Consider the following 27,536-nt stretch of genomic DNA (forward strand, 5'->3'; position numbering starts at 1 on the left):
TGGGGGTGGGGGGAACACCTGGGTGTGAGCCAAGGCGAGGGGAGCGTTGCGCGCCAGGGGCAGCCGGGAGCCAGGTGAAGGCCCTCAGCCAGGGGGCGCGCCGGGGCCCCTGGGGAAGGGGTGTGAGGGTGGGGCTGGGTGTGCGCGGGAAAGCTGGCCGAGCGCCCCTGCCCACCTGCCAGCCACAAGCGTGCGGGGGCCGGGGAGGGTGGGAGGTGTCCGGATAGGACCGCGTGTCCCACCCCCAGCCCTGGCCTGGCACCCCACTCGCTCGCACCAGGCCTAGGGCGCGCGCCCGAGGGGGCTGGAAGCCCCGCCCGCCCGGTGGCCCCTCCTCCGGGAAGGTAAGCGCCACCTTCTCGGGGAGCGGCCGGGACAGCCGGAGGCCAGCGGGCGCCCCGCCCCCCGTGAGTAGTGACCGGTCGCCCGCGCCGCGCCGCACTAGGGGCTCCCGCGCCGCCGCTCGCTCACCTGTGTCCGCTGCCTGCCCCTCGGTGCGCGCCGGGCCCGCCCGCCGCCCACTGCCAGCCCGGCGCCGCGACCCGCCGCCCCCGCCCGCGCACCCCGAGCGCCACCATGAACTCGCTCTTCAGGAAGAGAAACAAAGGCAAATACAGCCCCACCGTGCAGACCCGGAGGTGAGGAGGCGCCGCATGGCGCTCCCGGGACGCCCTCGGGAAACCCGCGCGCCGGGGGGAGCCCTGGGCGGGGAAGCACTTCCCGGAGCGCGGGGGGGAACGGCCGGGCCTGGACAGCTGCCGGGGGCCCAGAAAGCACGGCCCAGGGGGCGGGGAGCTGAGCGGGGAGTGCGCGATGTGCGGGAACGCGGCTCCCGAGGGACCCCCTCCTTGAGCTGGGAAGCACTGCCAGGGTGGGGATGGCTATCGGTTGGGGGCGACCGAAGAAAGACGCGATACTTGGCCCCGGGGAGTTGCAGGAGCCCCGAGGAGCACTCAGTTGGACACCTAGAGGGCGGGGAACTGAGCTGGAAGTAGAGGGGACCTCCGTGTCCCAGGGTCGCCCTTGCGCTGGGGGTTCTCCTGCGACGGGGAAGCACCGCGGGGGTGGGTAATGGTGTGTCCGAGAACCCTACACCCAAGGTAGGGGTGCCACAGGGACTCAGGAAGCTTCGTCTAGGGGCTCACGGGGGAAGGGAAATTGAGTTGGACGGGGGCTGGCGGGCGTCACTAGCGCTTCTTGGAGAACGGGCAGGTGCTTCTGGCTTGGGGGTGGCGGGACAGTGGGGGGGGGGGTGGGGTGGTGGTCTGTGTGCTACCTCCCGCAGCAGTTGCCGGTGTCTGCCACCCGGCCCTCCCGAGATTCAGCACGAAGAACCGGTGTGTGTGGGGTCAGTGGATGGGGGGCACAGGCTGAGGCACCCCTTTTTCCTCCCCGCTCTCTGGCAGCCGTGCTGCGGTCTGCGCGGTGGCTGGGCGGCGTCGGGGCCTCCTTCGCAGATGCATGACTTCTCAGGGGTGTGCCCCACCCCCACCCCCCCAGCCCAGAAACTGGTGGCGTCTCTGAGCCGCTGGTTCCCAGGGCGGCCTGGGAAGGGAATGACCTGTCTTGATGTGTTTGCGTTGAGCCTGCAGCCCACGTCCGTTTTGATAAGCCTGATGTATTCACTTAATAACCGGTTTAGGGAAGCCTCTTGGAGATGCTGAGACTGAGAGAAGGGGCGGGACTTTGACCCCTGCCTCTTCCCTTCTCTAGCAAGTATGAGGTGGGGGCTCCTGGCTTGGAAGGTACACTTCACCAAGCTTCTCCTGACAAAGGGCTTCATTCAGGTGGGAGACTCCAAACTGCACAGCCCCCCTGCCTGGGACTATCCACCCCAAGGTATCCTCACCCCCTTCCAGGACCAGCTAAAGGTGAGAAGACTCTGGTCAGGGCTGTCACAGTACCCCTGTGGTCCAGCCCAGGCAGACCCTTAAGACAGGTGCAGGCAGGCCTGGGCACTGGCAGGGGAGTGTGGGCAGTCCATTGTTTTGAGTTCCAGCCTTTTCAGAAGCTGCACCGCCCTGTGATCTCAGGGTCCCCATCTCTCCTATGTTCTGCTTCAAGCTCAGAGACATTTATTTTCTCCCCTTCCAAAGTCCCCCATTCCCCAGCCTCCCCAGACTTTCACAACCCCAGAGATTGGGCAGGGCCCTGCATGCTGTTTCTCTATGTCTAGGTCCAGCTGGCTCTCAAACCTCGCCGGGGTCCCGTCCAGTCCCCGAGCTGTCCTCTGGGGCATTGCACAATCGCATACTCTGTGCCAGCCACGGAGGACTGTTCTGTTCTCCCCCCACTAAGACTTGGGCCCCTCCAATCCTTCACACATGCACACACCCACACACCAGGAGACGGGCCAGGCCTCACCCTGCCCTCTGCCTCTTCCATCTCTCCGGACCCCAATCCCTCCAGCCCTCTGTCTGGTGCCCCTAATAGAAGGTTGGGCCTAACAAGGTTAGGATGAATTCATACACACTGGGAAGGGCTTGGCTTTCCCAACAGAGGATAGGAAGGAAGGAATTCCCATCCTTTAGAGCTGCTTGGACTCTGAGGGCCTGGGGTGGCAAGGATTCAGTCCTACCTCTCTGTCCCCCACCCTGTCCCCCTCCCCGCATGCTTCTGGCCCAAAGCAGCCACCCTCTGCCCTTGGCTGACAGCCATTGATCCCAGATGTCAGCTTTGAGGTTTCTTTCTCCAGGAAGCCCTCCTGATTCTCTCCCCAGGATGGGATGGAGAGACTCTGCCTTTGGGTTCCATGGCCTGGAAGAGACACAGTCCTGAGTAGGGGCCAGGTGCTTCCGTACACGGTCTCACCAGACCAGTGCATCCCCTCTGCCCCTTCCCATTCATGGGGACAAGTTCATGGACTGAGTTGTGGGCTGGGAGACGGTCTCTTGCCCCGTTGTCTCAGCAAGAATCTTTGAGTGTTACCTGGTGCCTGGCACTCTCCTTGTAGCTCTCAGATGTGGTCACTGGTCATGGGGCACTGACCCTCAAGTTACTCTTTCACCCTGAGTTTTTTGGGGGCCTCCTTTGAGGGAAGGTGGGGCTGCCAGCAAAATTCAGCATGGAAAAGTGTGTGGCAGCTCTCGCCCTGAGAGCAGAATGCCTCCCTTGTGATCCCAGCTCAGCTACAGCTGCCGTGGCAAATCGGGGAACCTCTGAGCCTCAGTTTCCTCATCTGCAAAGCAGGGATGGTGCAACTAAGTGTCTGTTGCATGGGGCCCTAGGGGGAGCAAATGTGACAATAGACAGAATGCCCTTGGCACGTAGGAAGTACCCAGACAGGGGCTCAGCATCACCGCTGCCAGCTGAGGGGACCCAGGACCAAGAAGCCGGGAGTTGTGACCTTCACACCCAGGCAGTCACAGAAGAGCCCTCCTGGAGAAAACCCGCCCCTCCCTGTTTGTCAGCCTTTTAGCGTCTGAAACTGGGGAGGGCCAGGACGGGGGAACCCCGCTGCTCCTGTCACCCTGGTTCCTAATAACAGGTGTGGGAGCTGATGTTCACACCTGAGCTAATGACAGGGTCAGACCTGATGGTGCAGGTCGCTGAGGATGGGTATCCAGCCCAGTAGGGAAGGTGTGAGGGGACCTGCTCCCACTGTCCTGAACCCTGGTTGAGAGTGCAGCCCCTACCAGCTGCCCCTTCCTGGTTATGCAATCTGGGGTGAGCTGCTTGGCCTCAGAGTCAGTGTTTGCTCACCTGTAGAATGGGCATAAGCATAGGTCCTGCCTGATGATATCATTAGCATGAAGATTAAGTGAAATGACACAGGGAAAGAGTTGAAAGGTGTAGGAGGCCTCAATGTACCATAGCTGTGGTGATTTTAACTATTGAGCAAGTGCAGATAAGGCACCTACCGTGTGCTTGGGATTGAACTGGATGCTGATGGACAGGCTGTGCACTTCACAACTCTAGGTCTGCCATTCCTGGCGGGGGTGGGGTGGGGCGGGGCGGGGCCGTGGAGGAGATGTTGACATTCTTCCTGTACCTGATGGAGTTAAGCTTAATTACAAGTGTGCCTTACCGGACCATGTCTTCGTGGTGGGACAGAAAGCTGGATGTACGAGGTCTGTAGCCTATCGGCTCTGGTGCCCCTGATGGGTCTGAAGTAAGAGCTGTCAGCATTAGGGTGGAGACCTGGGAGATCTGGCAGGACTTCCTGGGGAGGTGTCTGACCTGTCATGGGGAGGAGTGGAATAGTTAAGATTCAGCTTTGGAGTTAAACTGAATTCTGCCTCTGTTTGATTTTGGCAAAGAAATTTACCTTCACTGAGCCTCACCTTCTTCATCTGTAAAATGGGACTAATTTTGGCCCTCCACCCAGACCTGTGTCCCAGTAAGCACCCAGCAGCCTGGCCTTGCTTCTCAACCTCACCGGGGCTGCATCTGGTTTTAAAGGGGAGGTCCCTGTGTGGGAGGCAGGGTCCCAGGCTTTAAAGGCTGCTGAAAGGGGTGCATGCCCTCCTGGAAACTGGCTACGGTGCCCTGAGTCTCTTTGTGGTTAAGAGCACGGAGTCTGTTGTCAGCCAGATGTGACTTCAAACCTTAGTTTTGCCCCTTGTGTCTGTGTGACCTTGGACGGGTCACTTAACATCTCTGTCTTAGTTTCTTCATCTGTGAAATGGGATTGATGATAGCAACCCCCAGCTGGTGAAGTTCCTGGGTGCCCTGCCCCAGACCTGACTCACAGTGAGCACTCAATAATACAATACACACTTTTAAGGGTAAGGACAGTGTTGAGCCCATGCAACTAACTGGTCTCCTCTCCCTGGGTGGGGCAGGCGCTCAGCTGACTGTCATCCAGTCCCCTTAACATTCACGTGGCCCCCACTTCAAGCAGACGCCTGGAGACACCCATGCACACCTTGATCAGTGACAGCTGGAAAGCCTGGAGCCATTTGGAGAGGGTTCTGTCAGAAAAGCTCACCTCCAACCATATGGGAGACTTGTACTGGAGTGATCTGCCCAGCCATTTCTCAAGCACCTACTGTGTGCCCCACACGGCCATGGGTATTATAGCCTCTCATTCTGACACCGTGACAGCCAGGCTGGTGTTTGTGGCTCCTTTCACAAAGGATGACACTGAGGCCAAGAGTAAAGGCGCTCATCTTGGGCTCATAGTTCACAGGTGGCTGATGCTGGGGGACCCAGGGGCCCCTGGGAAGGGAAACTGGGTCTTCCCACCCACACCTGGGTCTGGTGGCAGCTGTCTCCAGGGACTGCCCCAGGCCAGATGGTGGAGTCACTGGCTTTTGTATTCCCTGACTCCGCCCCAGCAACCCTGTCACACCTCTCCTTTCTCTGGCTTTGCCCTCACTTGCCCAGTCCTTTTTCTTGGCAGAGGGAAGGAGACCTGATAAATTAGATTCAGAACAGAACAGCAGTGAACCTTTAGAATGGCTGCTGTGGCGTTTCAAGCATTGTCAGGGGCAACCATCTAGGGACAGGAAGTTTTGGGGGAGAGGCTTAGCTCAATTCATACCATTTAGGCAACACCCTAAGGAGGGGTGAGGGGCACCCAGAAGGCCCCCGGGAGAAGAAGCTGCATTTCAAAGCAAGGACCTGGGATTCCCAGCTCCTTTTACTCCAGGCAAGGCTACCTGCCAGTCTCCCAGCCTGCCTGCCCCAGCCTGTCTCTGGAGGGGGAAGAAGGAAGTGGCCTCTGGTCTTTGTTCTCTCTGCTTTTGGTGGTCCTGCGTTTAGCCTCCTGAGCCTGGGAAGGGAGTCCCCTGGGCCCCAGGCAGGAGGCTGCTGGGCCAGCCCTGCACTTTCATCCACTTGGCCTGCCAGCGTAGCTGGAAGCCCAGGCCCTCTTGCCTGGCGTACTTGGAGTGGTAGCCTCTTCATAGTTTGTGCTTCCACTCTGACACCTCAGTCCCTTCTCCCCATGGCTGCCAGGGAGCTCTTGGCGATATGCAAATCTGATCTTGTCCCCTGTAGCTTAATCCTTGCCCCAGGCTTCCCTTTGCTCCCAGGCCTTGGTTGCTGCAGCCCTGCATAGCACAAATGTGTGCCCTTCACCCTGTCCTTTCCACACTGCATCCAGCCACATGGCCTTTGCCCACACTCTTCCTCCTGCCTGGAATGCCCTTCCCACCCCTTTTGGCTCATTTCTCTTCCTCTCTCTTGGTTGGTCTCTGTTCCTTAGGGAAGCCCTCCCTAACTTTTTGTCTTGCCCATCTCCTGGGTCTTATCTCAGTAGCCATTTGACCCTGCGCCTTTGGGCAGATGGGAATGAAGCTCTGTCTCCTTCCCCTCCTCGTGTCCCCCTCCCCGAGACTGGCTGGTGCAGCACATGTCCTGAATGCATGATTGAGGGTGAGCCATGGGGGACTGCTAAGATTCTCTCCCTCCTTAAACCTGTCACAGAGCACACAGTGGTGTGTGCATGCACACACTCACTGACCAAGAAAGTCAGGGGGGGAACAGAATGAGGGCCTGGATAGAGCACAGCTCTGACTGTGGTCCCTGTCCAGACACCTTCTGTGTGCTCCGTAAACAGGCAGCAGCAACAATGCACGGTGGTAAGTGCTAAGATAGTGAAGGCAGAGGGGCCCTGGCCCAGCCAGTGGGTTTCTGGAAGACCCCCCAGGAGGTAGGTGGAACAGGAGACACCGGGGAGAGGGGTGAGGGTGCGGCAGAGGAGGTATGCATCCACTCCCACTCGCGTAAGCATGAAAAGTCATCAGTGGATAAAGTTAATGAAGGATACAAAGAGTATGTTTGTGTACATTTTAAAAAACATTCATGCAAAGCAATGTAATGTTTCTGGATGCAGACACAGATATGTAGTGAAAGCCTAAAACAGGCTTAGGAGGAAACCAGCAGCTTTAAAATGACCCTACCCCAGAGGAGGGGGCTGAAGGGATAAGAGGTGATCACATCATATTTCTTTGTAAACAAAACCCAGAGCAAATAGGGTAGTGTGGGAACATCAGCTAAGACTTGGCGGTAGGATTCTCTTCTGTACTTCTCTGTGTGTTTGAGCTAGACCATGAATGTTCAGGTCTTTTATTTTTTTATTTATTTATATTTTTTAATGTTTATTTATTTTTGAGACAGAGAGAGACAGAGCATGAATGGGGGAGGGGCAGAGAGAGAGGGAGACACAGAATCTGAAGCAGGCTCCAGGCTCTGAGCTGTCAGCACAGAACCTGACGCGGGGCTCGAAGTCACGGACCGCGAGGTCATGACCTGAGTCGAAGTCAGATGCTCAACCGACCGAGCCACCCAGGCGCCCCAGTTCAGGTCTTTTAAAGTGAGGTGTGAGAGCGTCTCAGAGTCCAGTCAATAGTGGGAGAAGGGGTCTCAGGGAAGAGGAGGAGGTACCTCAGGAGGGACAGGTGCTGAGGCCAGAGGAGCGAGAATGGAGAGCAAGCAGGATGGTTCTGGATGGGGAGACACAAATGGAAAGTCTCAGGAAGTGGGGAGGGTACTTTGTTCACTGGTGACCTTTCAGGCTTATGCACGTGATGCCTCACCCTTCCCCACCCCCCCCCCCACCGTCCCCCACCTTCCCCCCACAAGTGGGAACATACAAGAGGCTCTGGGGTTGAGCTGCTCTAAATTATGATCATGTGTTTCTGAGGTAATAGTACCCAGATCTCTGTCTTCCAGGTGAGGCTCAGAGTTTCAGTAGCTGCCTGAAGATCTGAGCTGCTCTAACACGGGCATTCTGAGCTGGGAGCAGTGCTGGAGTGTGCCAGCTGGCTGCCCACCCTTTGCTGGGCGAGGGGTGTGTCAGGTCTAACTTCGCGCCCGGCTGCTCACTGGCTAGCAGCCCCACCTGCTGTCTGCTGACCCTGAAAGGCTGCGTGGCTGCAGGGAAGCAGTCCTGTGCAGAATTCCTTGCTGCCCCAGCAGCCCGGGCTCAGATTTCAGACTCATAACTTTTATGGTTTCCACCCTCCATCCTGGGCACAGGGACATTGTGGTTCCAACTGAAAGTTGAGGAAGCATTCAGAGTTTGTGCCAAGAACTGAGAGGGCTGCCCCAGATAAGCAGCTTGACTCTTCCCAAGTATAAAATGGGCAACCAATGCCCCCTTGTTCCTGAGGGGGAAGCTGAGGCCCATGGGCAGGGACAGAAGGCATGGTGAGTAGAGTAGAAAGAACCTGAGTTTGGGAGCCGCAGACCTGCCCTTTAGGCCTGGGTGTGCTGCTTGTCAGCTGTGCCACTGGCCACATTCCCGCCCCTCTCTGGGCTTGATGAAGGCAGTCACTTCATGCTGTACAGTCACTCCATACCCCCCAAGAACGGTGTCAACCACATAGTAGGTATTCAGTAAACGGTGGTGGAAGGTCTGTTTTGAGTCTGAATTGTAGGAGTGTAACACTGTGGAGAGGATTGGCATGTAGTCGGTGCTTAATAAATGGAGACTGGTACTCCTTGACCACTGGTCTTGAACCCAGAGTGATGTCCTGACACCTGGGTGGAATCTGACACCAGATTCCCTGGAGCCCTGTTTAAACCTTGCAAAAAACTTCAAGACTTGCCTTGGTATTACCTGCGGCAGCTTGAACTTCTGCACATGTGGGGTTATGAGAGCCTGAAAGCACATGCCTGACATGGGCCTGGAGGTAGGGTGGCCTTCACTGGGTGGAAACAGATTGGGTCACCAAGAAAGGGAACCACAGTTACTATACCAGCAATCTTCTCAGCTTAGGATATACTTCCCCAGGATTAATAGATGGGTGTATAGGATTTTACTGTCTAATTACCATGGCAGTTTCTAGTAAGGAGAGTATCAGTCAATTGACCAATCAATCTGGTATTTACTGGATGTTTCCTGTGTACTGCTTTCTTACAAGACTTCCTTCCTATAGAGATCTGGGGATTCTAACTCAATCTGCTCCCCTTAACGCTGCGACACAATGCTGTGGTTTGTTTCCTGGTTCCCAGCCCTGGCTGCACATTAGAATCATCGCGGGAGCTTTTAAAAGTGATGTCCAGGCCGTGTCGCAAACTGATGAAGTCAGAATCTCTGGGGTGGAGCTCGCACTTCAGTCTTCTGTTGGGTAGCCAGGGGCACAAACCACACATTTACACTGATTACTTCCACCCCTCTTGTCCTTGAGGTATGCACACCTTGCTTTCCTTTGCCTTTTCAGTAGCAGCTGCCTGGTCTGTTGTGCTGTATTCTTTTACTCTCAAACTTCCTGCATCTTTCCGTTTCAGGTGTGTGTTTTGTAAAATGGCACAGAACTGCTTTTGTTTTGTTTTGTTTTTTGTTGTTGTTGTTTTTTGTATTCTCACCCAAGAGTCTTCTATTTTAATAGGAGAGTTTAACTCATTCATGTTTATTGTAATGACTGATGTGTTTGGACCTATCCCTGCCATGTTAGTTTGTATTTCCTATTTATCATGCTTTCTCTTTGTTTCTTTTTGGCCCTTCTCTGCATTTTATTGGATCAAGCTATATTTTCACAATTAAGATAGGATAGAAGACCTGAATGGGACAGAGTGGATGAAAATACCCTGGCCCGGACAATTATAGTCATCAGGGTGTTTTTTCTAATCATGCCTATTAAGTTATAAAACTTTGAGCTTACATATCTTTTTGGGGGTGGGATGGCTTAATTCAAGGCCTTGCATAGGTTTGGGGTTCAATAAATAAGTATTGAATTGAGCAGATGTTTGATAGCATGCTAATAATTCCTGTCTCAGGGGCTGGTAATGGAGAAGGGCCTATTTGGGGGTGGAGAGATGACAAGGAGTTGGGAGGGGGTGGTGAAAGTTTATTCAGCAATGACTGATTCCCTGGAAAACTGACTGGGGTCACAGTAGTCACCAGTTTGGATTCTTACTAGCCCAGTGGCCCCAGGCAAGTTGCCCCTCCTCCCTAGGCTCAGTCTATACACTGGGAGCAATTGCACTTAGTACCAATCTTGAGGGGTTGTTAGGAGAATCAGAGTGGTAACGTGTGTCAGGCATTGGGGTAGGGTGTGGCCCAGGGAGGTGTCCCTTCTGCGCCAATTCCTTCCTCCCAAAAGGCCTGCTCAGAGAGACAGACTGGGATCCCCTCGTGGTGGCATCTTGGGAGAAGTTCTCAGACTCATTTGCCACCACTGTTACTCAACCAGCAGGATTCATTGTATCAAGGAAGACGCCAGCGAGATGTAAATCACTAGGCCTCCCCTGAGTGGTGAACACCTTGTTGATTCATCCTAGATCCCCAGTGTCTCCCTGTCATTTTGTGGTTTGGTATTGATGTCCCCCTTGTTCTGAGAAGGTGGCTCTGGAGTCTGTTCAGATCTAGGCACTCCTACTTCCCAGCTGTGTGATGTCGGGTGGGTTTCTCATCCTCTCCAAGCCTCCATCATCTTCATCTGGAAAATGGGGGTGTAGGAATTGCGGCCATGCAATAACACATCTGCTCAATTCAATACCTATTTATTGAGCCCAAGCCTATGCAAGGCTTGGAATTAAGGGCAACAAAGGGCCCCCCAAAAGGTGACTACATTCTTTCTGTCCAAAAGTTTATAGCCTAATGGGCAGGATTTTTTTTTTTTTTTAATGTTTATTTTTGAGAGAGTGCACGCACAGAGGAGGTGGGGGAGGACAGAGGATCTGAAGCGGGCTCAGGGCTGACAGCACAGAGCCTGATGTGGGGCTCAAACCCACAAACTGGCATCGTGATCTGAACTGAAGTTGGTGGCTTAGCCGACTGAGCCACCCAGGTGCCCCAATCAGCCAGCCAGTGTTTAAAGAAAACGGGAGCTGAAGGACACCCAGCACCGGAAATAAGCCTTCCACCAGGTCTGGATGTTCCTAGGGAGCTGCTTATGCCCTGGCTGGCCCTAGAGGCAGGCAGGACCCAGGCGAGGATGACCCTGGCCAACAGGCAGCCAGGTAACTTCTCTGGGCTCTGGGATGGGTGAGGCTGGTTCTGGGGAGAGGTGTGCACTCCTATGCATTCCAGACATTCCAAAGCTGATGCCTCCTGCCTACCCTTCCCGTACTCCTGTGCACACCCACTGAGACAGAATTAACCCCAAAAGGGAGGGACAGTAGACGTGATCAAGGGGAACATGGGGGGCTGACTTCGGGCTGGAAGACAAGGTGGTCCTGGCCAAGAAAGGAGGGCAGTTCCCACTAGATGTGACCTGTGCCTACCACATCCCATCTCTACACACAGAAAGAGAAAGTTGGGTTGTGACCAGTGGGGGACAGAGCAGTTATAGGCAGGCAGGGACAGCTGGGGCAGGGGCTTATGGCAGGGCTGTGGCACTTCTTGTCTCTGGGGGTGTGATCTATTCCCAGAGTGGCAGGTCATGAAAGAGGCCAGGACAGGAAAGAGGCCTGCCTGAAGGGAGGGATGGCTAGGAAGCTAGCCAAATGCCCCTGACTCTGACTTGTGGCCTATGGCCAAGGATGCTGCAGCTCTGGGGGCCTGGAAGGGGCATTGGGCTGTGGTTTATGTGCCCTGGCACTCTACACCCAGGTGCCATGCTCTGCTGGGTACAGCTGGGAGCCCTGGATTGTTTTGAAGTCAGACAGCCAGGAACCTGTAGATAAGGCCTGGCCTTGGGACAGGTGCCTGGGCAGCCCGAGTTGGTCTGGTGGGATAGTGGCAGAGAGCAAAGGGAATGATAATTTACTAAGTGTCCCGAGGTACCAGGCTCTGAGCAGGACCACTAGATGTCCTGAGCTTTATTATGGAAGAACTGACGGGCTTAGAGCCAAGTGGTCCGGAAGGCACAGAATCACCTAAAATTGCACCGTCCTCCTTGGGAACCACTGCCCACATGAAGTGTGCTTAGAACTAGCTCAGATGTGCTGCAGGTTAAGACTACATGCTGGGCTTTGGAAGACATGATATGAAAAAGACTTGTAAAATATGACATTAATAATGTTCTGGGGTGCTTGGGTGGCTCAGTTGGTTAAGCCTCTGACTCTTAATTTCGGCTCAGGTCGTGATCTCACGGTCGTGAGATCAAGCCCCATGTCAGACTCTGCTTGGTGTTCTCTCTCTCTCTCTCTCTCTCTCTCTCTCTCTCTCTCTTCCTCCCTGCCTCTACCCTGCTCGCACGCTCTTTCTCTCTCTCTCTCTCAAAATAAATGAACATTAAAAAAAAATTATGTTCTGTCGACTACCTGTCAAAATAATTTTTTAGATATATTAGGTTAAATAAAATATTGTGTAAACATTAAGTTCACCTATTTCTTTTGACTTTTTTCATGTGGCTGTGAGAAAAATTTACAAACATGGCTCGCAGCCTATTTCTGTTACACAGCAGTGCCCTTGAACGCAAAGGGACATAGTACCAAACCCTCTCTTGGGGGCGTTTCCTACATTAAGTGTGTCTTTCCGTTTGCCACTCTGCTAGTAGATACCATAACCCTGTTTATGGATGAGGAAATTGAAGTGGGCAGAGGAAACGGCACGTTGAGTTTCGCCAGACGCTGGCACAGCTCATGGACGCGTTGCTGGGACCAGCATTGTGTTGAGACCTGTACACATGGCAATGGACAAAACAGACCGAAGCCCAGAAATTCTGAGCCATTCCCATGGTGCTTTACAGGGATTGTCTCCTTGAAGTGTCTCAACCCTCTGGGGTGGGACCGAGTCTTAGCTCCATTTCACAGAAAACAGGTACAGGGAGGCTAAGGAGCCCCCCCCAGGTCAGACCAACACCAGAGTCCATGTTTGTTTCCCTGCATCAAAATGACTCAGTTTTCCTCCCTGCAGGGAGGATAGAGAGGAAAATGGGCCCGCTGGTTCAGCGTGACTTGGGCACAGAGGGCTGAAGGCGGCAAGGGTGGCTGTCACTGCTAGCTGGAGGGTTGGTCATTCGCAGTGTCCTTGGAGGGCCTGGGTCTCTCGTGGAGGGCGGAGGCTGGGAAGCAGACTCGGGAAGGAGATAGAGAGGCTGAGCCTGTAGCCAGTAAACCAATGGGCCTGTAGCCAGTAAACCAAGTCTTAGCCAGGATGGTCCCGGAGGAGATCTAGGGACAGAGACCCATAGAAGGCACAGCCGCTGCAAAAGCCCTGAGGAAGAAAAAGCTGGGCACAGGTTGAGGGCTGAGGGTCCTGTAGGCTGTGGGCAGGAGCGTGAGCTCTGGTCTCAGAGCATTTGGGCGCCCTGGCAAGTTGGAGGCCGGACAGTGGTGAGATCTGGTTGCATTGTTGAAATGCACTGACGCTGGCTCGGGAGACAGTTGGGCGTGGACAGTGGTCCAGGTGAGCGACAGCAGCCTTGATCAGGTTGAGACCGTGGAGCACAGGGAGGGTGGAGGCACAGGAGATTGGTTCCCAGGAGGAACCAGGGGAGGGGAAGGCGGGCATCTGGGGTTCTGCTTGAACAACCAGGTAGACAGGCCCATCTTGCCGCTTGTGTGGTTTCCCTCCTGCAGACAGGGGAAAGTCTTGAGAACAACAGAAACCCTGTGGTGGAAACACCCACGGCCTTCAAATCCCACATCTGATTCTAAGCCCAATCCCAAGATAGTTCGGCCCCACCAGGCCTGGGACCCACACCCTCCCAGCAGCCTCACTGCCCGTATATGCACACCAGCCTCTCCCTGCATGGACAGGGGGACACATGTCCAAATGTTGAAGTTACCTGAGAAGCTCCCGTGCCTGGGCGAGGCGACATCCTCAAGGAGGAGCCAGAGCATGTCTTGGCTTGTACAAGGATCAGTGTGAATGGCACGGTAGCTTTCTTTAGCTTCCCGGTGCCAGCGGGTTCTGACATTGGGACTGGGCTGCTGGCTTTTATCAGCTCCTTAAAAGGAGCCCAGGTCTCTGGACAGTGACCCCAAGTGGAAGCAGAGAGCCCAGGCTGTCCCATGCAGCAGCATTTTCTCATTTAACCCCTGGCCCAGCTCGGTGGCATGCGTTTTGTGATGACCCCCACTGACAGATGGGGAAACTGAGGCTCGGAGAGGCTGAGTAATTCACAGTGTAGTAAGGACTGAGACAGGATTCAAATCCAGGCCAGCTGCCTTCTTTCTGGGTGCTTTAATCATTAGGCCATACTACCCCTTGAGCTGTGGAAAAGGGTGAGGGACACCTGCACAGAATTAAAGTGGGAAGAGGGGCCTAGCGGTGGGGGGGTGGGGGTGGGGGGGGGGGGTGGGGGGTGGATGAGTGTCTCCTGAGATGCCTGTGTTCTCTTTTCCTGCCCATGTACTCCATCTATGGTGTCTAGATGATCTGGGTGCCACCTCTGTCCCCATTTCTCTGGACAGCACCCCTGCTGGCCAGCTGACCAGCTCCCCACATTGCTGCTGACCTACTGGGCTGTGAGTGGCCACCTCTAAAGCAGGTTGGACTGTGATTATTGAGTTTCTAACTCCTGGTGAGAGAATGGAGTACCTGATGCCATTTAAGGCTCTCACACTCTCTCCCTGCAGTTCTAATTCTCTGAGTACATCCTGGACACAAAGAGGTACCTGTTCCAGGCTGGCGCCTGCGGCTCAGACCCAAAAAGCCCTTGTTTGTCCCTCAACGTGTCCTCAAACCTGGCCCAGGGCTCTGAGGACATGTCAGGTAGCCCCCTGACCAGCCTGCCCCCCATTTTTCCTTCCTTGTGCCAGGAGTCTCATTCGCAGGCGAGGCCACATAAATGGGGCACCTTGGACAGGACCCTCGCCCTCCTGGGCCCTTGCCAGACTCTGGCTTCCTCAGCCCAGGTGAAGAAAATGAGGGCCCATTCTCTGGAGAAATGGGCCCCAATCTGCCGGTGACCCCCACCTGCTTGTGTAGCCCTCACAGCAGCACCTGGGCTGGGCTGAGGGGGCTGTTGTGGAGACAGCTGTATCCTGAGTCCCACCAGCCTTTACCAGGTGGGGTCTTGGGCCACGGCACCCCACCTCCTCTCTGCCTATCCATAGGGGATTGTCCCGGATGCCATTCCTGTCACCAAGAAGCATCCGCTCCTGTAGGGGTTTGCCGGAAAACCCAGAAATCTGGAAGGAAACTTTTCTTTAAAAACTAAACTATAGATTAGGGGTGCCTGGGTGGCTCAGTCAGGTCAGGCCCGTGGGTTTGGGCCCCATGTCAGGCTCTGTGCTGATGGTGCAGAGCCTGCTTGGGATCCTCTCTCTCCTTCTCTCTCTGCCCCTCCCCTGCTCACACCACACTGTCTCTGTCTCTCTCAAAAATGAATAAATAAACTTAAAAAAAAAAAGCTGAACTATAGACTCATTTCTGACTCCCCAGTTTTCCCCTAATGTCCTTTTTCTGTTCCAGGACCTCACACTGCATTTAGCAGAATCACATCTCCTTGACTCCTCCGGGCTAACACTTCCTCGGTCTTGTCTTTCGTTACCTTGATGCTTTTGAAGAGGGCTGGTCAGGTGTTTTGTAGACCGTCCCGCAGTCTGGGCTTGTCTGCTGGCTCCCCGCCATGAGGTGGAGGTCATATATTGGAAAGGGTTCCTTGGAAGCAATCTTGTGTCCTCCTTGGTACCCAGTGTCGGGATTTCTACCCTGTCGACATGGCTTCTGTCCTTTCCACTGTGAACTTACTGATTTTTCAGAAGGAACCTGTTCTACAGAACCAAGTGCCACTGGCAGCAGGAGTCTGTGTGCACAGCTCGGGGAGTGGTGTGAGGGCTCAGGAGCATTGTGACTGGCACCCCCACCGTGGGGAGTACAAGTGCAATGAACACGTGTTGTGTGAATGAATGGTCATCCTCACCATTCGTGAGGCCCCTGCGATGTGCTGGATAATTTGAGTTCCTTCACTGAACGAGTACTGTTTAAACGTCTCCTAGGCACCAGATACTGATTAGGCGCTGGTGAAACCAGGGACACCCCACTCGTGCACCTAAATGATCTCTGATCTGCTTTGGGGACTCCAGAGGCTTCCCTGAACCTCTAGCTCGGTCCATGAACCCCAAAATGGTCTTTGAAACTCAATTCAGGTGTTTCTAGAAATGTTCCTGACCCTCCCCCACCCACCTCACTCAGCTAGGGAGGATGGACTATTCCCATTTTACAGATGGTGAAACAGAGGTTCGGGAACATCAAGCAGTTTCTCCAAGGTTATACCAATGGTTGGCACAGTCAGGATTTGAACCCTATCTGGCTCCAGATACCGGCCACCTCCTCTATGAGTTTGGGTAGGGGCCTTTGCTTCCGAGGGCCATGGTTTGCTCGTCTGTGTAATGAGCAGGTGGGGCTGGATGGCTTCCCAGACACCTTCTAGTGCCAAAGGCCACTGCCCTGAGAACCTGTGTCCATGTTAAACTTCTGAGTAAGTAGAAGGAGGCTGGGTGTGTCCCTCTCTAAGCCTGTCACTCAGACCTGCCTGCCTTTTCCGGGGTGGGGGCACCTCAGCTTTCCTGGCTCAGCTGGTGATTGTCATCTCTGTGGGTGCAACAGGACTGGACGGGGGTGGTGGGGAAGGGCTGTATCTTGGTCTCCATCAGTCAGGCTGATGCCCCATCTGGCTGCCCCGGTGGGACTTATTAGTGAGATGAAAAGCTGGACCTGCCAGGCCAGTTCCCAGCCCTTTGGGGATCTGTGCCCCCTCCCTGCAAGTTCCTGACCTGCCCACATTCCTGCACTCCTGGCAGGAGGCTTTGAGCTCTCAGAAGAACAGTGCCCTGGGCTCTCCTGGCCAAAATGCAGGATCTTATGGGGCTTCTCATTCAGGATCCAAACCCACAAGGCAAAAGTGCTAGGACTGTGTTCCAGAGGCCTGGCTTAGAACCCCAGCTCTCCTTGTTTTCTGGCAATCAGACTGTGGCCAAGTTATTGAATCACTTTGTGCCTCAGTTTCCCCATCTGTAAAATTGGAGAACATTGCTACTGCAGGCTCTGGTAGGATTAAAGAAACGAATCTGTATGTGACTTGCTTAGCACTGATGGGCAAGTGGTGGACTCTGTGTGTTAACTAGCATCTTCCAGACAGCTGAGCATAGCCTGGAACTGGTCTAGCTTTCATGGAAAACAGGATAAAAGGCAGGAGGGCTCAGAGGTTGGCAGAAGAAGAAACACATCCCTATCACTTAAAAATGGCACTTGACAATATTTTTGTTTTCAGCTTTATTTATTTATGTACTTATTTATTTTTCAATGTTTATTTTTGAGAGCATGCAAGAGTGGGGGAGGGGCAGAGAGACAAGAAGGGAGGGACAGAGAGAAAGGGGGACAGAGGATCCAAAGCGGGCTCTGTGCTGACAGCAGAGAGCCCGATGCGGGGCTCAAACTCATGAGCCGTGTGATCATGACCTGAGCCAAAGTTGGACCCTCAACTAGCTAAGCCACCCAGTGCCCTGGTATCAGCTTTATTGAGAGATAACCCACATACTGTACCATTTACTCGTTTAAGGTGTACATTTAAGTGGTTTTTAATTACACAACTATCACCACAACCAGCTTTAGAATATTTTCATCACCCCAAAAAGATACCCCATAACCCTTCAGAGCTTATTTGACGGCCCTCCTGCCCACCCCCTCGCCCCCACTCAGCCTGGGCAGCCACTAATACGCTTTCTGCTTCTATGGATTGGCCTATTCTAGATACTTCATATAGATGGAGTCATACTGTATGTGACATTTTGTGTCTATCTCCTATCAGTGTGATGGTTTTGCAGTTCATCCACGCTCTAGCAGGTGTCAGTTTGTGCCTCCTTTTTATGCTAAGTACTATTCCATTGTATGAATCTTCCACATTTTGTGTATCCATTCATCAGTTGATGAACATTTGTGTTTTTTCCATTTGGGGGCTCTTGTCAATAGTGCTATTATGAACATTTGTGTTTGATTCAAGTTTTCATGTGGACCTATGTTTTAATTTCTTTTGGGAAGATACTTAGGAATGGAATTGCTGGGTCATGTGGCAACTTTATGTTTAACTTTTGTTTTCGTTTTTGTTTTTTAAATTTTTTTAACGATTATTTATTTTTTGAGAGACAGAGCATGACCGGGGGAGGGGAAGATAAAGAGAGGGAGACAGAGAATCGGAAGTAGGCTCCAGGCTCCAAGCAGTCAGCACAGAGCCTGACACGGGGATCGAACTCACAAACCGTGAGATCATGATCTCATCCAAAGTCGGATGCTCAACTGACTGAGCCACCCAGGCGCCCATAGGTTTAACTTTTTGAGGGAGCAACTTCCAGAATTTCCAAAGCAGCCCCACCATTTTACAGTTCCCACGAGCTGTGAGCAAGGGTTCTGATTTCTCTGTATCCTTGTCACCAAATCGTTACGGTCTTTTTGATTATTACCTTTTTAGTGGGTGAGAAGTGATATCCCATTGTGGCCTAGGGCACTTGGCATTGTAAGTTCATCTGTTACATGCCTAGGATGTGCTGGCAGTCCTGTAGGATTGTCACATGGGGTCATTAAAGGCATCGACTTGGGGGCCTGCCTGGGTTGGAATCCTGGCTCTAACACTTAATTACTGTGTGACTTTAGGAAAGTTACTGAAACTCGTGGGTCCTCAGATTCCACACCTGCAAAGTGGGGATAATAAGATGATTACCCACTGGGCCAACACTTACCTCCCAGAGTTGTCATGAAAATTAAGTAAGAAATGAGTGGAGAGCCTGGCGTGTGGAAAGTAAATCTGAGCTCGTAGTATTTTGGGGACAGCAGTTGTTGCTGGAGGTTGGCTTGTGACTTTTTTCCCAGTGCCCCTGTGAGGAACTGTGAGCCCAGTGTTTGACGAAGTGGCCTGTGGAGCAAGACTGACTCAGAAGAGAGTCTGGGAGCCTCATTCACAAGCTGTGTAACGCTGGGCAAGCACCTTGACATCTCTGAACCTTGGTTTCCTATAACCTATCCATAAAGTGTCACACAAACCTTCCCAGGGGCTTGGGGTGAGGGTGTTGTCGAGGCGGTGCCTGTGAACATGCCTGATGTCTGGTGAAGCATGTGCATCGTCACATTACCGTGATGCCTTGGTGGTCATCTCCTGTTAACAGATGGGTAAACTGAGGCACCTCGAGGGAAAGGCGCTTGCCTGAGATGGTCCAAGCAGAAAATGCCCTCTCTGGACTTGGAACTCATGCCTGTCTGGCCAGAAGCTCCCACTGAACCCTCCTTTCTTCTCTGCCAGGAACACCAGGTTCCCGGGACTGGCTGTTCGACCCCCTCCTTTGTCCCCTTGTGGTGCTGGGCTTTGGCTGGGTCCAGGCAGGGTCCAGGAGGCGCTTTCCTCACACTGCCCAGTCAATGAAGGGCCTGGTTTGGGAGCTGGCCGCATGTCCTGAGGTGGGGCTGGGCCAGGCCAAAGGCTCCCACCTACTCCACATTGCACCTTCCCCATGCTGGCTCGAGCAGTCATGGGTTAACTCTTTGGGTTCAGATTCACTCCATCTGAGTGCAGCAGGCCAGGCTGAGGATCAGTGGTTCTATGTGGGGAGGGGCCTGGAAATGCTCATGTTCCCCACGTGGTCTGACAAGCCAGGCCGTGGGGGTTCTGGGCTCAGCCCATGACCTGGTAGCCCTTCCTTACTGGGATCCTCTACACATACTCCTTTCTTCTCAGCCTTCCTTGCCTTCTCCGCTGAATACCACCTTTCTGTGCTGCAGGACTGCTCAGAGCCTTTACTGGCTCATGGACTTCTAGAGGGGCCAGGTTTTCCTAACTGCCTTGACTGACAAAGCCTTTGTTCTAGGAGTGATTTACAGGACTGGGGTTTCTGGGACCCTACTTTAGGAAAGGCTGCCTCCTTGATTGACTTAGCAGAGGGTGCAGCCTGGGTCTTGTTTCTTTCCCCTGGTTCCTGTGTGTCCAGGCCTGGCACAGAGCAGGCTCTCAGGCAGGGTTTGAGGCATGGATGGACAGGCTCACAGGTTTTGTTTGCTGTGCCAGTCTCTGACCCCCTCCTCGGCTCTCCCCCCACCCGTACCAGTAATACCTGCAGTGGTGGACCCTGAAATCCGGGGGTATCAGTGTCCCTTGGAGAACCTGTATAAGCAAAAGCAATAATAATACACCTTCCTGGGCTCAGCTCTGGAGATGCAGATTCAGAGGGTCTGGGTTAGGGCTTGGGAATCTGAATGTTTCATGCCACAGTAGGTGGGTCCCAGGCCTTGATTTGGAAATTCCACTCTGAAGAGGGGGTGGCCTGACCTGCCCTGGGCTGACCCACCTCGAGGGACATGCCTAGACCCCAAACTCTTCCTCATTCTTCAGAACCTAGCCCCCATACCTCTTTCAGGAAGCCTTCAGTGACCAGTCCCATCCCCACCCACCAGCCAGGAGGCTCCTCTGAGCATCCCTAGCCCTCTATCTCAATCTTGTGACTATTTTTGTAAATGCTGATTTCCTCCCCATCTAGCGGGGTGACCTCTCAGAGGGTGAGGCTTTGTCTGTGTGCAGTGCTGGGCCTGGCACACAGTAGGCGCTTAATGTGTGCAGGTGGAATGAAACTTCTGGGTTCTGGGCTGCCTGGGCTCCTCTGTGGAGTCATTACAAAAGGGTTTTCAATGGAGATTGGGGAATTAAGTGCTAATCTTGACCATTACTGACTGGCTGGGTGACATTGGCCAAGTTGCATTCCCTCTCTGTTTTTTGTTTCTTCCTTTGTTTTTTTCTTAAATTTTTTTTTTAACGTTTATTTATTTTTGAGACAGAGAGAGACAGAGCATGAACGGGGAAGGGGCATAGACAGAGGGAGACACAGAATCGGAAACAGGCTCCAGGCTCTGAGCCATCTGCCCAGAGCCTGACGCGGGGCTCGAACCCACGGACCGCGAGATCGTGACCTGAGCCGAAGTTGGACGCTTAACCGACTGAGCCACCCAGGCGCCCCTGTTTCTTCCTTTGTTGAAGGAAAACAACAATAGAGGCGGGGCTGCGTACACATCAGTAACGCTCCTTAACAACTATAACCACAAACCTTTGGGACCAAATAGGTGCCCAGCTCTTTGCCTGCACAACCTCCCTCCCGTTCTCACACCCCACCCGGAAAGCTACGTGGAATCAGAAAACTCTTCTGATTTCAAGTCTCAGTTTGGTGCTAACCCAGCTCTGACTTGATCATGATACATGCCAAGGCCCGCTTTTCAGCAAGAGAGGGCAGGGTTAGGCTTTGATGTGTGCAGGCGACCAAGTGTCCAGGTAGAACGTAATGTCATTGTGTTTCCGTAGAGTTTATTCTGAGTGCATAGATTGAAAGTGCCAGATATTTAATCCTCAATAGCTTGCATGAAAACTTGGGTCGGAATGTTCACAGCAGCATGATTCCTAATGGCCAAAAGGTGGAAACAACTCAAATGTCCATCAACTAAGGACTAGATAAACAAAATGTGATCTATTCATGCAGTGGAACCTTATTCAGCCATAAAAAGGAATGTCATGTGCTATAACCTAAATGAACCTCAGAAATACCATGCTAATTAAAAGAAGCCAGATACATTATACGATCGCATTTGTGTGAGATGTCTAGAAGAGGCAAATCTATAGGGATAGAAAGTAGAGTAGTGGGGGCTGGGGGGAGAGACAATGGGGAGTGGCTGCTAATGGGGTTTCTTTTGGGGTGACAAAAATGTTCTGGAACTAGATAGCGATGATAGCTGTGTAACCTTGTGAGTACGCTAAAACCCACTGAATTAGAGGTTTTGAAAGGTTGAATTTTATGGTATGTGAATTCTATCTCAGTAAAAAACAGGGGGAAAAAAGAACACAGTGAGGGTGTTCTGCCAACATGGAAAAATAGAAGCCCTTGCCCCATGCTGCCTCATCTCTGTGGCTTTAGTGATGTCACCCCAGGGCGGGGGTGGGGGGGGGCTCCCTCTGAGGCTGGTGGGGACCCTGGCCCACCTCCTGTCTTGTGCCCACAGCATCTCTAACAAGGAGCTGTCCGATCTGATCGAGCAGTTGCAGAAGAATGCCGACCAGGTGGAGAAGAACATCGTGGACACGGAGGCCAAGATGCAGAGTGTGAGTGCCCCCCTGTGCCCCCCTGTGTCCCCCTGTGCCGCCAGTCTCGTCTGATCCAGTGGTTCTCACCAGGGGGTGGGGGTGGGGTGGATTCTGTCCCCCCCCCCCCCCCCCCGGAGAACACGTGGACATATCTGGAGACATTTTTAGCCGTCACAACTTGGGGAGTGTGGTGGTTGGGCATCTAGTGGGTGGGGGCCAGGGATGCCGATAAACACCCTACAGGGCACAGGACGGCCCCCCACACAGAGTGATCAAGCCCCAAATGTCAGTAGTGCTGAGATGGAGAAACGTCATTATTGCTGTTGATAATGGGCACCCATCAGTGCCCCCCACCCTGGGGGCCAAGTTCCTGCAGTTTATGAACCCTATCTGGAGGAGAATCGTGGTCTCAGGAGCCAGGCCCTGCTTGGGATCCCAGCTTTGCCACTTACTGTGTGACCTTGGGCAAGTCACGTTACCTCTCTGTGCATGTGATTCCCTCTGAGAGGGTAAGAGGGATCATCCCCACCTCCGGGCTGCTGTAAAGATTCGATGAGATTAAACAGGTGTACTTCAGGGCTCAATATTATCATCATATCCTTATTCTTCTTATACTACACCTGCCACTCCTTAGTTGCGTGCTATCCTCCTCTTGCAGAGGAGAGAAAGCTGGGAAAATCATGTTCCCTGTCTGTGTCTCAGTTTCCTCGTCTGTGACATGGGCTAACAACTGCTCTGAGCCATACTCTTCTGAGGAGTCTGTACTGTGTGGGACATTGGAGCTGCCCCCACACCTGTGAGCTGCCAAGATGATCATCTTCTCTCTTTTTTTTTTTTAATTTTTTAATGTTTATTTATTTTTGAGACAGAGAGACACAGAGCATGAATGGGGGAGGGTCAGAGAGAGAGGGAGACACAGAATCTAAAGCAGGCTCCAAGCTCTGAGCTGTCAGCACAGAGCCCAACGCGGGGCTCGAACTCACGGACCGTGAGATCATGGCCTGAGCCGAAGTCGGACGCTTAACCGACTGAGCCACCCAGGCGCCCCTCTCTCTCTCTTTTTTAAGTTTATTTATTTTGAGAGGGAGAGAGAGGGAATCCCAAGCAGGTTCCATGCTGTCAACACAGAGCCCGATATGGGGTTTGATCCCCAAAACCCTGGGATCATGAACTGAACCGAAATCAAGAGTTGGACGCTCAGCCGACTTAGCCACCCAGGCGCCCCCAATCATCTTCTCTTTGAGCCCCCCACCAGCCCAGTGTGGTTGAGCCTATACCCATTTTGTAGCTGGAGAAACTGAGGTTCAGAGAGGGCGAGGGTGACTAGTCAGTGACAGAGCTAGCCCCAGAAGCATCCCAGAGGTCTGGTTGCCAGATTTAGAAAACAAGAATACTGAACATCCAGTTAAATTTGACTTTGAGAACACTATGGGATATACTTATAATACAAAGTTATCCATCATTTATCTGGAATATGAACTTGATGGTCTGTATTTCATCTGCATTCCTACCCAGGAGCGTGACCAAGAGGCGGTTCCAGCGGAGTTGGGGATGGAAGGTGGACAGGTCACGGGGGAGCTGTCCCTCCCTGTGACCATGCAGGTGTCCACCCTCCCCCGCTGCTAGCTTTTTGTTCAGGCCGCAGCTCTGTCCCAGCTCCTCTGTAGTTTTGGGTTTTTTTTTTAAATTTTTTTCCCCTTTTGTTTTATTTTTGAGAGAGAGAGAGAGAGAGAGAGAGAGAGAGAGAGAGAGAGACGGCATTAGCAGGGTTGGGGCAGAGAGAGGGAGCCACAGCTAGAACTCTTCGGACACTTAATAGTTTGAGCCACCCAGATGCCCCTTAATCTTTTTTTTTTTAAGCTTATCTATTTATTTTGACAGAGCAGGGGAGGGACAGAGGGGGAGAGGGGAGAGAGAGAATCCCAAGCAGGCTCCACACTGTCAACACCAGAGCCCGATATGGGGCTTGAACTCAGGACCCTGAGATGATGACCTGAGCCGAAGTCAGACACTTAACCAATGAGCCACCCAGGCATCCCAGGAATCTTTACTCCTCTCTTCATAGGGTGTCGTGCTATTTTATTTCCTAAATGAAAACAGCTTTTTGGGTGTGTCCTAATTTTGTCCTAATAAAAGGAATATGGGTTTGTTACAAATATTTCAGAACCAACAAACAAGTATAACAAAGCAAATTAAAATCATGTATAATTCCACCACCAGAGAAATTGATCAGCTATTAACATTTTGGTGTATCTTTTGACCTTTTCCCATGCGTGCACGCAGGCGTGCGTGTGTGAATAGGAGGGTCTAGTGCTCTGATTTTATTTGCTTAATGACTCATGGTAACAAGGATGTGCCTGGGGAATAATTTTGAACTGTTTTTTAACTTCAAATGAACACACCTGATAAAAGAAACTGTGTTCTGATGACCATAGGAACTAATCTTTTTCTTTCTTCTTTCCTTCCTTCCTATCATTTCTCAGAAGAAAACATCACTGTTTAATTACCCAAAAATTCTCTTGAATTTTCCTGTTTTCTTAAATTGAAGTGAGAGTCACATAACATAAAATTAACCATTTAAAGGATATAAGTCAGTGGTATTTGGACCCCTACCACGTCTGTCTGTTTCTAAGACATTTCTGTTCCCCCAAAGGGAATCCCATACCCAAAGGCAGTCGCTCCCTGTTCCCCTTCCCTGCAGCCCCCAGAAACCCTAATCTGCTTTCTGTGTCTATGGATTTACTTCTGTATATTTCATATAAACAGAATCGTACAACATGACCACATGTGACCTTTTATGCCAAACTTTTAAAAGTGGAGGAAGTTGAAAGAGTTTCACAGAGAGCATCCATATCTCTCCTCCCCAGATTCCACCAGTAACATCTAGATTTGCTTTATCACTCATCTGACCATCAGCACGTGTATAATTTTTTTTAATAAAATTTTTTTTTTTTAACATTTATTTATTTTCGACAGAGGCAGAGCATGAGCAGGGGAGGGGCAGAGAGGGAGAGACAGACAGAATCTCAAGCAGACTCTGCACTTGTCAGCACAGAGCCCAACATGGGGCTTGAACTCAGGAACAGTAAGATCGCGACCTGAGCCGAATCAAGAGTTAGATGCTTAACCGACTGAGACACCCAGGCGCCCTGTGTCATTTATTAGATACATCAGTCCGTATAATTTGTTTTTACTTGTAAAAACCTTTTACTTGAGCTATACATTCTGTAAGGTATATAGAAAGTAACCGTGTGACCACTGCTCAGGTGAAGATAGAGAACATGTCCGGAGAGCTGGCTTGTGACCTTCCCAATCCACATCCCCCAGAGGTAACCACCAGGCTGACCCCTATCACCATCGATCTGTTTTGCCCGACTGTGAACTCTTGAACTCCTACATGGCATCTCTCAGCTAGATGTTCTCTTTCTCATCCCAGCTGCCATGTTTCAAGCAGGCCTACATTCCCACACAGCACTTGCATGAATGAGGTAATGATTAATTTACTTCCCCCTTTTGCAAAATTAATCTTTGACACTGTAAGTGCCCAGGAGAGCTGCAGGTCTGCTGCAAATGATAGAGTGGATAAAATTCCATCCAAGCCAAGAACCATGATGTTTTGTTGTATTTTTTTTTTTTTTTTTAACTGGCCAGACTCAAGCCCCTCCGGGCGCCTGGCCCCACTCGCCCCTCTGTCTTCCTGGAGTTGGGCGGGGACACATGGGCTGAACACCTTTTCTTCCTTCCTCCGAGGGCTCTCTGGACCAGGCACCACATCACCTCCACTCACTTTTGCTTCTGTAACAGGCTGATCTGAGGCGGAGTTTACATGTCAAAATGCTCTCGCTCCAGGTTTACGATGCAGCGATTTTTAGTAACTTCACTGAGTGGTGCGGCCGTTTCCATAAACGGGTTTTAGAACATTTTCACCCCCAAATAAGATCCCTTGTGCTCATTTACTGTTAGTTCCTGTTTCCACCTGAGCCACTGGCAACCGCTCATCTACTGTCTGTCTCTGTGGATTAGCCGATCCAGGACAGTTCACACAAGCACAGCCCCACACCATGTGGCCTTTGGCTTCTCTTGCTTTGCAATCCCCAAGGCTCATCCCTGACAGAGCCTGTCGGTGGATCCATCTTTTTAGAGGTGAGAAATTCCTCAGTTCACTTGGACACCTCTTCCTTATCCCCGTGGCAGCAACGGGGGCCCTGAGGCCCAGCTGGGGAGGGCACTGGCTCCTCTGGGGGCCCCCCCGTGTTACTTCCGGTAACGCAACAGCGCAGGCATTCCCGCTGGCCTGGGGTCCCTGGAGCCCCACACAGCATGTGGCTGGGCTTCAGGAATGTTGACTAAGTGAATTCATAGGCTATGTTTAGACACCTGCTGTCCTGACTGCCAGTTCGTTATTCTTCCCTAAACAAGCAGAGACCCTGGGCTCATCGGCGACACTGATTGTACCTTCCAAATATCCACCCTTTGTTTACTCTCACCATTTCTGCAGATGCCACCCCAGCATCGGCCACCCTCAGCTCCCACCTGGCCCTGTCACAACTCCTGACTTCACTGTCCTCTTAGGCTCCGCTCCTACCCTGTAGAGCCCTAAGGCTTTGCCTTTAAGGACACAGAGGGGCCTTTTTGCTTGGTGCCCTTCCCACTTCCTCCTCCGGCCTGCCTTCCAGCCATGTGCTTGCCCTTTCCTGCCTCAGGGCCTTTGCACAGGCTGTTCCCTCTGCCTAGAACACTCTTTTCTTTCATCCTTAGTTCTTAGCTGGTGTCATAACCTCCCAGGAGGCTCACTGACCATTGGATCTTAAAGTAGGTCCCCAGGGCACCTGGTGGCTCAGTCAGTTAAGTTTCTGATTCTTGATTTCAGCTCAGGTCATGATATCACAGTCATGAGATGGAGCCCCACATGGGGCTCTGAGCTGAATGTAGATTGCTCTGCCCTTCCCCCGTGTGCACATGTGTGGTCTCTTTCTCTGTCTCGCAAAAATAAAACTAAAAAACAAATAAAAGCAAGTCCCCGCTATTCAACCTCTGGTGTGTTTACTTGGGAAACACTGACATGTTCGAACTTGTAGTCACCTTTGTGAGGCTTATCTCTTTACCTGGTGGTCTCCCTGACGGGGCTGAGCAAGGCTGTGCCTCTTCATTTGCAGCTATGTGTCAGAGCCCCCAAAAGTGGGCACTTGGGCTGTTTGTTGAGAGGCAGAGGAGAAGTGAGGCAGGACCAGGGGGCCCCGTGCTGGCTGTCTCCTCCTTATCCTCCCACCCCCACCACACCCACTGAATCCCCATCTGCTGTCTGCCTCTCTGTCTTGACTGTCACAGGACCTGGCCCGGCTGCAGGAGGGCAGACAGCCTGAGCACCGGGACACGACCCTGCAGAAGGTGTCGGATTCCGAGAAGCTACTGTACGTGCTGGAGGCAGACGCGGCCATCGCCAAGCACATGAAGCATCCCCAAGGAGACATGATTGCCGAAGAGTAGGTCCCCTCCGCTTTGCGTTCCTGACACAGGGCAGGAGGACTGCAGGCTTGCTCAGCATCCCAGAGCCCAAGTCAGGGTTTACTGAGGGCTAAGTGGATGCCACACACATGCCAAACACTTCGTGTTATCCTCATGACAACCCATTTTGTAGTCAGGGAAACTGAGGCCCAGGCTGTTCTGGTCATAGTGTGACCACAGCTCCCTGACCACCATGCT

General features: G+C 52.6%; 1 protein-coding gene across 1 annotated transcript in view; it reads left to right on the top strand.

The window, feature by feature from the left end:
• Window positions 1–532: 532 nt before the first annotated feature.
• Window positions 533–27,536, top strand: part of PPL (periplakin) — a 45,983-nt gene continuing 18,979 nt past the window's right edge. Inside the window, exons 1-3 of the mRNA XM_042921877.1 lie at window positions 533–638; window positions 21,752–21,851; window positions 27,162–27,316. Of these exons, the coding sequence (XP_042777811.1) occupies window positions 577–638; window positions 21,752–21,851; window positions 27,162–27,316 (317 nt within the window). The 5' untranslated portion in view covers window positions 533–576. The remainder of the gene's footprint in view (window positions 639–21,751; window positions 21,852–27,161; window positions 27,317–27,536) is intronic.

The sequence above is a fragment of the Panthera leo genome, chromosome E3, assembly GCF_018350215.1.
Source record: "Panthera leo isolate Ple1 chromosome E3, P.leo_Ple1_pat1.1, whole genome shotgun sequence".
NCBI lineage: Eukaryota > Metazoa > Chordata > Mammalia > Carnivora > Felidae > Panthera > Panthera leo.